The sequence below is a fragment of the Alligator mississippiensis genome, chromosome 2 (assembly GCF_030867095.1).
Source record: "Alligator mississippiensis isolate rAllMis1 chromosome 2, rAllMis1, whole genome shotgun sequence".
Classification (NCBI taxonomy): domain Eukaryota; kingdom Metazoa; phylum Chordata; order Crocodylia; family Alligatoridae; genus Alligator; species Alligator mississippiensis.
The window spans coordinates 174,720,968-174,732,686 of record NC_081825.1 but is presented as its reverse complement, the minus strand read 5'-3'; the positions used below and the strand labels follow the sequence as shown (position 1 = coordinate 174,732,686).

General features: G+C 41.1%; 1 protein-coding gene across 1 annotated transcript; it reads left to right on the top strand.

Annotated features, from left to right (window-relative positions):
• Nucleotides 1-6,508: 6,508 nt before the first annotated feature.
• On the top strand, nucleotides 6,509-7,453 carry LOC102560785 (olfactory receptor 5F1). Its single transcript, XM_006270134.1, has one exon. The coding sequence runs from the start codon at nucleotides 6,509-6,511 to the stop codon at nucleotides 7,451-7,453; it is 945 nt and encodes a 314-aa protein (XP_006270196.1).
• Nucleotides 7,454-11,719: the final 4,266 nt, after the last annotated feature.

Here is an 11,719-nt window from a genome sequence, read left to right as displayed (position 1 = left end):
GTTAGCAAAGTTGGAAACTATCACAGGATTTTTCATCACAGGGGTAGTAACAGGCCATTGTATTGGCTGAGAGCATTCACTGGCAGGTATTTCACTGGAAACACATATTTCACTTGGATCTGTTTTAATCTTCAAACTGCCAATATTTAATGATTCTGCTCTTTAGGAAGAGGCCTCACCAATCCTTGACATAAAAATCTTGCTTGGGTGCTTTTCTGGAAGGATAGAACTTTATAATTTTTGAGGTGGTGGCTCAATATGGCAAGCTTCAAGATACCGACATTAAGTACACTTCACTGGCATAGCATTACAAGAGAAATTCCTATGTCTTCAGGATCTTGTAGCTGCACATTTGGGACTTTATTGTTTAGACTTCTGAAGTTACAGCAGCTTCTTTTTATATAAGATTCTGAAATACTTACATCAACTGCATGATAAAGGTATATGCTGCCCTACTGACTTCAGTACCAATAATCCCTGGGGCACCAACCACACCCAGGATGTGCCCCTAATTATAATAGTAGACTGAGAATGCTCTGTAGGGTTGTGCATTGGCTGGGTATGTGTGCAGTTAAATATGTAGATAGCCAAGCATAAAACCAGGAAGAAGAGTTACCATAGCTGCCAGGCATTTGCACAGGAAGTAGAAGGCCAGAGGTTTGGTCCTCCATTTACCAGGAGGGATTTGAACTTTAATTTCCTCAAATATCTCAATATACTACAGCACCATTATGTCACAGGTCAGATGTTATTCAGATGCCTCTTTAGCACTCTTTGGGTGCTTCAACACGAGACACTAAATGCTCAGTAGCCTAATAATTCTGCACAGTAGCACATCATAGTACAAACACTGCTAATATGCTACTGCACAGTATTATTAGGCTACTGTGCAATAGTATCACTAAAAAGGTGTGGGCTGGTGCTATTGTCCAGTAATGCTGGTTGTTGCATGTTAATTTAGTATTTGATTAAACCAGTACTAAACGTGCAGTAACTATGGCACATTAATGAATGTGTAGACATACCCTTTATGAAGCTGAGTCACTACTTGTATTTAATAGTCATTAGATAAAATGTATGGAAAAGAGTGTGGTAATTTTTTTTCTGTCCCACTGAGGCTCAGTACAGACAGTGAAAAAGCCCACGGCAGAATCGATTCAATCTATACAAGTTGCTTTAGGCTGTGTAGATTGCACTGATACTTAACAGAAGAATCTTTTACTTTTCATTTAGGAAAAGCAGGCAGAGGCCTGCACTGGCCTAGTCCAAATGTCAGGAAGCAGTAAAGGACAGCTCCCAGCCTGCCAGCCAGGCCATCCCTGTTTAGCTGGGAGGCACATGTCCCCAAGCTCCTGCTGTCATCCTCAGGAATGGAAACAGTTTTTTCCCCATCTGGCCCCCAGTGGGGCATGGTCCCAAATGCGGGGTAGACCCAGACCTCTGGAGACTTGCCTCCAGCTGGCCTGTGACCTCCCTGAACCCCAGTCTACCCAGCAGTTGGGTATGGTGGTTCCTACCTGAGCAGTCAGGCTGGCATGTCAGTTATGCACAAGGGGGAGGGGAAGCCCCCATTTCCCAGTCTCAGCCCCTCTTACTGGGGTCTTACCAGCTGGACAGGAGAGTCCCAGGGACGTCCCATCCCTGCCCAGCCAGGCAGGCTCCATGGAAAGAAGGATTGGGCCCTGCCCCATGGCTCAAGCCCCTGGGGCTGCCCACTGCCTTATGCCAGTTCCTGCTGGTAATTGGCTCTAGTAGGGTGCTCTGGGAAGCCCAGAGGCTTGTGAAGACTGGCAGGGATGAGAATACACCATAGAGGGAGTGGGGGGCCCCATAACCCACGGTTTGTTTCCTTGCCTGTCCTCATCACCTGACAGTTTGGGTGGGTCGGCTATGGCTCACCTGGAGTAGAACTGCCCTTGCCATGGCATGGAGGGGTGCCCAAGTCTGGGGTGGATGTTCATTCCTCCATCCCACACCCTCAGCATCTGAGAAAAAGGGCAGGCAGGGGGTAGAGTTATGGCAAGCCCCTAATTGAGCTGACCTGTGCTAGTGGATTGCTGGGGGTGGGAATCCCCCCCATGCCAGACTTCAGTGGGGAGACAGAGCCAAAGAGGGGCTCAGTGTGCCCTCTGGCCAGCCCCAGTACTGGCATCCATTCCCTGAGGAAAACCCTTCCTCTCTCCCCCTTTCCCCCCCACCCCCAACTTCATGCTCAGGTTGCTAGCTCACTGGCTAAGGGTTGGGCAGGGAGCAGTGAAGAGATCCTGTCCCTAGGGAATCCCTGCCTACCTTCCCCTCAACCCACAGCTCAGCTGATGGGTTACTATCCACAGGGACATCTGAAGCACCCCTGAGGCTAGGTGATCATGGCAGCCACAATCTCCCAAATTTACGGATGCATGAAACACCTGGAGCTGGGGGATCACAGCAGTCGCCATCCCCCAGCCTTCAGGGTTTGTTAAATCCCCAGGGCTAGGGAAGCACAGCAGCCATTTTCCCCCAGCAGATATTTATAACACTATTTGTCATCAAGATAGATCTTGTCCTTTTTTTCCAAGGTAAGTAAAACTTTTCATAGACTGTACGGCAAACTAGAGTTTTATATCAGTATTTGTGATTATTTAAATAATATTTTAATACTGCAAATATCAACACTATGAAATTCCTTGACTAACAGATAGGTTCAATTGAGATCATAAATAGTTTCCATCTTCAGTTATATTTACTTTGAAGTATATTTGGAAAATAAAACGCTACTGTTTGAACATATGCTGTTATTCATATTAATGAAAACTTCCAAATACTTTGCACCAAATTATATTTCATTTGAGTTTAAACCAAAATGGCTTTCTTTTATAAAATTATATATACATGCACACACACATACATACCCATACTTTGGTTTAGATATCTATCCTGTAATGTAGTATTGCTCATTCCTGCATGTTAGAATATTTCTAAATATTGATGGTCTTATTTTTTTCTGTTTAAGTGAAAAGCAAAAACAACTGGATCTAATGCAAGTGAAATTAAAATCTCACAATTTTTTATCACAATATACTTTCTGTTTTTGTACATACCTTAGGTAATGAAATAAGGTGCAATCTTTGTGCTACCTTGTTCTTGGAATTTTAATTTAATTTAAATTTTAAAAATGAACAAATGTGTTTTCCTATAAGGTTTTATTACATGTGTAACTCTAGGAAACTATAAACAAAATTATCTGTGTATAACAAAAAGTTAATATGAATTATGAATTAATTAATCATTTAAATCAATTTTGTCCTGCTTTCTAGATCTCAGAATAGTCCCCCTCTGCCTGAAGAAGGGTGTTTGTACCCAAAAGCTTGCAAAGAACAGTTTTGCCACCTATTTAGTTGGTCTCTTAAAAGATATCATGTTTACCCAGAGAACCGTGTGTGTCCTGTGGTGTTACAGGGTGTCTCAGGATATGATCTGTGCTTTACTTCTCCTGACAAACACAAGGGCCAGTTGCATAAAGACCCCATGATTTCATGCAAAAGTTGTATCTTCTCAGACCCACTTTCAGGGTAGTTCTTGCTGATTCTGCTGGTGTGGTTAATGGTGTGGTAGAGGACAAAAACCTATTTCTTAATGAGGACAATGGTGCACTGGTTGATGTCCATATAGTGGGTGACAGTTGTCTGACTCTTGTACCCACCAGTCAGTGTCACCTGTTACTTTCCTTCTGGTGTAAGAGGGTGCAGAGTGTAAGATAGTTTGTATAGGCAGGAAACAGAGGTAGGTTTAGGCAGCCTGTTATAATTCTGCATGCATCATTTAGAGTAGTGTCAATATGTTTGTTGTGACTTGCACTTCTCCAGGTGGTGCAGGTGTATTCAGCCACAGAGAATCAAAGTGCTAAGGCAGTAGTGCGTAGGGTGAATGGATGTACTCCCTACTTGGAATATGCAAGCTTAAACAGAATGTCGTTTCATGTGTTGACCTTGGTTTTGGTATTCATTATGTGCTTTTTTGTAACAAAGTGCATGATCCAGTGTTACCCCGAAATAGACTTTTGTTAAAATTAAACTATGGACCTTATCTAGTTTTTATGCATGTGGAGAAAAAAGATGAAAGAAATCACATCAAAATGCTTAAGTGGCTCCTTGTAGCTTTTGTGTCAACAACCCAACAAATTAATATGTGGGGGCCTTTTTATTTCTGTAGCTTTTATATCAGTTACCATACTTTATTACAGATACAATTGCAATTTGGGCAATATGGTTTTTGAAGGTAAAGTTTGTTATTCCCTAGGTAATTTATTAATTCATGCGTTATAGAATTTGATTTTACCCCATTTAAGTCCATATTAGTGCTCCTTTTTAGTAACATCATCTTTTCTTATATTTTGTATATTTATTTTTTTTTATCTAACACAATATAGTGCTTGATGTATCCAATCTAAATGATTCTTGAAATTAAAACAGTATGTAAGAATTTTTTGCCCTTTATGGTTCCCTATGTATACTATTTTTCTTAGTGGTCAAATCTAATAGAGCATAATCATTAATAGCTAGGTATAAATTGTGCCCTTGCAAAATGTCATGTAGATGACCAAAAAATGACCACACGAATAACAAGGAAGAAACAGAATGCGAACATAGCTAAGCAAGTTGAAGTAGAATCTGAACTCTGTGTTGTTATCAGATTTGTCCTTCTCTTTGGGGTGCACTCATTTATTAGAGTTATGTTTCTGGGGTCTCTGCAGTTCCATCAATATACTGCTTGTGTCATTTGTGTTTCTATATGGATGCCCTCATGTGCCCCAGACTCAGCACAGGAACAGAGCATGCCAGAGTCAGCTGGGTCAAACAGTATTTACAGGCTGACACACTTATATGCCTTGGACTCAGCACAGAACTTAATTCAGAAGGGCAACAATAAAATGCAGTCAAACACATGCACACAGGTTAACAGAGCACATCTGAGAAGACAGAGTTACTCAGCATTTCCAGGCTGACACCCTAATGCACCTCGCCTGGACTTAGCACAGGAACACAGCACGTCTGAGCTGGCTGGGTCAATTAGCATTTACAGGCTAATTCCCTCATATGCCATGGCTCAGCACTTCTCAATCTCTTGTCCCAATTGTCCTGATAGTAACTCCCTTCATGAGCAGACCTCACAGGATTTTTGGGCTTTACAGGGATCTTTGTCTTAGGTAAAATAAGCATTGCTACAGAGCAAATTGGGGGGGGGGGGGAGGGGGGGGGGGTCAAGGAGAAGAAGAGTAAACAAGGTTCAGAGAGAGTATGGCACCCAGCGTTACCATAAAACTTATTTTATTACCAGGTATATGAAACTTATGATGACACTAGTAGTAACAGCCATACAAGGAAAAACAAACAAAACAGTTACAGTATTACACAACTTCAATTTGGTATTTTGGGAAATCTAGCTCAAGTATGATCAACGAAAGTAAGGTTTATAAAATAATACTGGGAGTAAAAGAGAAGAAAAGAGAGATTAAATATAGTCTGAGGCTTAAAAAGTGGAACTAAACAGAGAGAGAGAGAGAGTTGGGGCCTCACCACTCTGTTAAGCATGAACCAGTTGAGGTTCCAGGTGATTGTTGGAGCTTGCAGACAAGCTGTTCAGTTTCAAGTCCAGGGTGCCTGCCACAGGCAGAGCCCCCAGCAGGATCATTGGAGGATTGGGAGTCCTTCATGAGTCAGGCTGGGTACTGCGCCAGGGTTCCCCAAGAACACAGAGCTGACAGGTAACAGTGTTAAGTACAAAAAGTTGCACGTATGAAACACTCATATACCTAAAGGAGAAAGATAATTCTGTCCCTTTCCCTTAAGACCATAAATTAACAAGGGATTCGTAGACTATAATATACCTAAAAAAAAAAAAAAAAAAATTAAACTGCCTTCAACTTTTACTGAACCTTCTCTTAAGTGGCTGGCTTTGATTTTTGGACATCAGAATAGCTGGACTAGATTGGATATGGTAGATCATGGGTCTCATCTAGTATGGTGATTTCTATGTCTTTGCCTCAGTATCCTGAGACCATAATCTAACTGGGTATTAAGAATTAGCTGTTTATCATAGCACAGTGTACCTGACCCTCTATTTATGTTTTTTCCCCTGTCATTCAGGAGCTGTTACCCTACCAGAAAGTTATGAAGGTCAGTCAAGAATAAAAAGGTAGTATACTTAATATTTTAATGTAATTGAAAACACAGAAACACAGCTGTTATATTCTTTCTACCCATAAATGTTGAGGTAAAAAAAAATTATCAACTAACCCCAATAAACAAATATACAATACTGGTAAACTGCATGAGGTTATCACTGCGATCACTGATAATTTACCTTGTGTTTTACAGTAAGCAGGAACAATGTTTTATTTTGATCAAGGAATTTCCATTCTGTAAACTTGATGAAAATTGCTTAGGCAGATATTCTATCTTGACATATGTCCATTTGCTTCTTTCTTTCATGTAAATTGCTACAGTAAAATCCCATTGGCAAAGGACAGATGAAGGAAGCCAACATTACAATAGTAAATGAATTCATTCTCATGGGGCTTTCTGACCTTCCAGAAGTGCGTTATTTTCTTTTTGTGATGTTTGTGATCATCTATTTGGCCACCTTGGCAGGCAATATCACCATCCTCATTGCCATACGGACAGACAGCTGCCTGCACAATCCCATGTATTTCTTCCTCAGCCACTTGTCCTTGCTGGATATCTTGTCCCCCACGATCACAGTGCCAAAGATGCTGAATGTTCTCCTGTCAGAGAACAAGAAGATTTCTTTTACTGGCTGCATGGTGCAGCTGTTCTTTCTCATTGATGTGGTGAGTACAGAGATCTTCCTTCTGTCAGTTATGGCCTACGACCGCTACGTTGCCATATGCCATCCACTGAAGTACACAAATATCATGAATAGGAGGGTGTGCGGTCAGCTGGCAGTTGGCACCTGGATCGCAGGATTTTTCAATTCCCTACTGCACACATCATTCACATTTACGCTTTCCTTCTGTGGACCAAATGAAGTCAATCAATATTACTGTGACATCCCTCCAGTGCAAGCCCTCTCTTGCTCATCCACCTATGCAAGTGAAACGATACACATGATTGTGGCTGGGGTTGTAGGAGGCAGTGCCTTTGTTATCACCCTGATCTCTTACATCTATATCCTCTGGGCCATCATGCACATGCGCTCACCTGAGGGCCGACACAATGCTTTCTCCACCTGTGCCTCCCACCTGACTGTGGTGTGCCTTTTCTATGGGACCAGCATTTTTACCTATATAAAGCCATCTTCCAGCTACTCTCCAAATCAGGATCGCATTGTTTCTATGTTGTATGGTGTTGTCACTCCCATGTTGAACCCCATGATCTACAGTCTGAGGAATAAAGGCATGAAACAAGCCCTGAAGAGAGTGATCAGCCAGAACAGGTTTATATTACAGAGTTAAGCTCAGCTGTCTGTGTCTGCACTTGGTTTGTCCAGTGCTATTTTCATGAGCTCCTTCAAGACTGATACTCTGACAGTGGGTCTTGGCATGCCTTGTTCACTCTACAGAAACTGGCAAATGACATGCTTTGAGCAGGTAGCATGCACAGAATGTGACTTAGTGGGCATAGCTGATTTTCATTGTAGCCATCTCATAGACAGCTCAAAACAAGTTAGACATGCCCATAATTTCTAAGCAAGCAGAGCAATGCTTAAGAGGTCAGTGATGCTGACTCTCAAAATGCTATTTATGATTATGTGGTACTAGTAGGTCAAGGACTATTAGGCTTTATGTTTATGTAAGGCACCCACTTACCATATATGTAATGGCATAACCTTGTAGTGGCAAGCTGGAGCAGACATAGTTGTGAAACCATGGCTCGCAATCAAGAGGAATGTGTTTTAACTAAAGACTTTTTTTTCCTATGTCGGAACTCTATGTTTAACCTGTATTCATGATTGGTCTCTCTGGCAGTATGTAAAGATGGGTAAAACATAATTTGTATGATTTTGCTTATCTATATATTAGCATGGTATTGTCCTCATAAAGATTGTTAGGCCATGAGGACACATGGCGATCACTTTCTGTTAGGCCTCAGACCTGAATGGCAATACTGTGACGTATTGTTCAATTTAATATAATCAGTTCTCCATATCTGTGTAAGAAATGGCATTAATTAAAGAAAAAAAGCATTGTGCATATAGCTGTAGGAGGCTTCAGATCTGATAATCATTGTTGATTTTGCCGTAGGCTCAAGGCCTAGTCTGGTAAATATAATATAAAACCAACAGTCATTACACCACAGACATCATAATCATCTGTTTGTAGGCTTACTGCTCTACATCCTTTGGATCCTGCTGCCTCTTTCCCTATAAGTGACAGGGGCTATTTATAACCTAATTAATAGCCTGGAACTATATAGCTTTCAGTCTGCCTCTCTCTCCAGCCCTTTTGTGCTGCTAGTTCTGTGTAAGTAATAGGGGTTAGGCCTCCTGGTTACACACAGTTTTCTGGAAAAAATATTTCCCCTTGTTTTCAGATTATTTACAGTCAATCATTCTTGCTTATGCAGTAATGCAGCATGTGATTATATGCTGTGATTGTTTTTTATATTTGCAGAAAAGATTGCATCCTCCACAGGTCTTAAACACAGATGCTTTACGTATATATCTTGGATGCATTCCAGCAATTCACGTTTATGTTAAATATAAGTGTCTATTGGTCTTTGAGAGAAATACTAGCCATCATCTGTTTTTTTCAGCCAAATATCCATGTTGGGCAAAAAGGGTGGCACTATGTTCTTTCCTGGTCATTCAAGTGCCCAGCTTTTGGTCATCTAAGGACATTTTTGGCACTTACACAGCCAGGGAAATTCTCTTCCTGGATCTGTCACCCTGCACACATTTACAACTCTACAGGATTAAACAAGTCATGCCAACTCAGCATGCACAGAAACAGCTGTACTCCAGCTATTTTCCGCTGGTTGATAAATAGTAGATTTAGATGCTTGAAAAGGGAGTTGGCCAGATTCCATCACTACCAGCTCAAGCATCAAGGAACAGAAGTGGGTCATGTGTATCTGTCTTTCTCTTTTTCCTCCTAGCTAAGTGGCTAGGGCATCCAGCAGGGGCAACTGCTCTAGCTAACCTGGGAGGTTTAATATGTGGTTGGGTAGAATTAGGAAAGCTTGGAGTAGTGAGAAGACCAATCCGCCTAATTTCTCTATTTTGGAGAAGGTATCAGAACTAAAAGAAACCAGGCAAAATTATAGTGAACCAAGATTTAGCAAGCAAAGATAATTTAGGTACCAGGTATCACCCACATGGGTGGACAGGATTGGCACATGATTAGTATTGGTATTGATTATCTTATCATAAAAGAATGATAAGATAGGTGTTCTAATGGGATGGCAAGGGATATGTCCTGTTTCAGCCATTCTATGTCCAATGGTATCTACTGGCAAGGCCCTTAGAAATGAAAAGCCAGTTTACTTGGGAACTTTTTCAATTTTAAGGGGCTTGGCAGTAGATACCATTGGACATAGAATGGCTGAACCAGGACATATGCCTTGCTGTCCCATTAGAGTACCTAGCTTATCATTTTTTTAGTGTGTTGCTGCATGGTAACATCAAAAGTCCCAAAAATGTAATCAAGAAAACCCCCATGGCTGGTGGGGGGCCAGAAATAGGAGAAGGCTCACCTATTGCTTTGATGAAATAGGTTAATAAACTACCATGTTTATTTGAATAGAAGACAAGGGTTTTGTTTTGTTTTTTCCTCTCAATCAACATGGGGTGAAAAGCCCCTTGTTTTACATTTGCATACAAAGAAACCTCATTAAAAGTTGCTGCCAAAAGCAGCATATGCTCAGTAATGGAAACTAATTAGACAGTTGATTAAATACAATCCAAAACTAAGCAGACTACAAAACACATGGTCCATATGAGGCAAAAAAACTGACAGGAACCTCTTTTTTTCTTCTTTTACAAATTTTGTTAAAAACACACATTATCCTGCACTTACAAATCTTCACATATTAAGCATCCTTGTTTTACCAAAATTTCATATCATGAAAAACAACTACCTATCCAAAAACATACAACTACATATATTAAACCCTTAAACAAGATGCATCAACTTCCTACAAAAGAACCCCTTACAGAACTCTTCAGTCTCTTCCTTGTCCCAATCAGTGTAGACTTTCAGTTCTCACAGCCTCAGTTTCAGGCACTCCATTTCAGTGAAAGCAACCACCTTAAAAAACCCCAGAGGCTTTTTACTTTCCATAAACTATTTTTAAAACATACTAATAACATCCTTAATGTTATACCTGCCCTATTTGTCAAGCCCATAATGTGGGAAAGCCTATAAAAACAGAAAAGGCAGCACATCCCCCACCTTGGGGGCTGTTTGTAAACTTACAAATAGATTTTATTCAAATCCAGAAATGTTGTTCCTATGAATATGTTCTTGTTAACGTATGTATGTTTTCTGGATGGGTAGAAGCCTACCCATGTGCAAAATCCGATACCATCACTGTGAGCAAAAAGTTGCTCAGAGACTTTATTCCAAGGTTTGGTATTCCTTTATCCATAAACTCCGATAGAGAAACTCATTTTACTGGTCAGATAATGAAAGAAGTCTGCAAAGTCCTGCAAATCCAGCAGTACTTTCATTGCCCATACCATCCACAGGCCTCAAGCCAAGTGAAACACCAAAATGGCATTTTAAAAAAATTAACTGGCCACAATTTGTGCTGAGACACCTGAAATGGCCAGATGCACTTCCTATAGCACTTATAAGTATAAAATCTACTATCAACCAAAAGACTGGACTTAGCCCATATGAAATCCTAATGAGAAGACCCATGAGGCTCCCCGCCTCACCACGTGTTGCTTCACACTTTTGCAATATACATTTACTTGACGATACTATTTTAGACTACAGTATGGCACTAATGAAGTGTGTTAAGACTTTTCATTCACAGGTACAAGCAGCTCTCCCCAAGGAACCAGATAAGCCATGCCATTCCATCCTGCCTGGTGACTGGGTTCATGTAAAAGTCCATCAATGGAAATCATCACTGGAACCCCACTGGAAAGGCCCATTCCAGGTACTCCTGACAACCAACACTGCAATAAAGTGTCAAGGACTCCAAACGTGGATCCACACTTCACACAGTAAGAAAACTTCAGCCCCGTTAGACCCAGAGTCTCCTCCATATCAACCTTGTAATCAGCCTCCACAGACTGGTAGTGAGCCTAGCGCCTGCCAACAGAAGAGCTCAAGAGCAGTAGTAAGCCAAACGCCTACTGGAGAAGAGGATTTGCCACTACAGAGTGAAGAAAATGTACCCGTGTGACACCACTATGCCCTTCGGGAAAGGAAAAAGGCCTTTACCTAGTTCCTGGTTCCTGAGGTGGGGTTGGTTAGTCATGACTTGGGTACTTCTCAGTCTTTCCTTTTGGATCATCTTATATGAACTTAAAGACTCACCAGCTAAAAGAAACTCTGTAAATCAGACTAGACTTCAAAACAGGTCAAATGATCACTCCCACACTGGCATGCTCACCGAAACGCTTTTCTTCAATTGTCTTATCAATATGCAAAGGATTTAAATGTTTCTAAATGTTGGGTATGTTCCCACTTGCCTCCGAGTGCAATGATAGGGGTGCCTATAATTGCTTTATCCCTTAATTGGACTGACTTTTGTGATATGTATGTTAA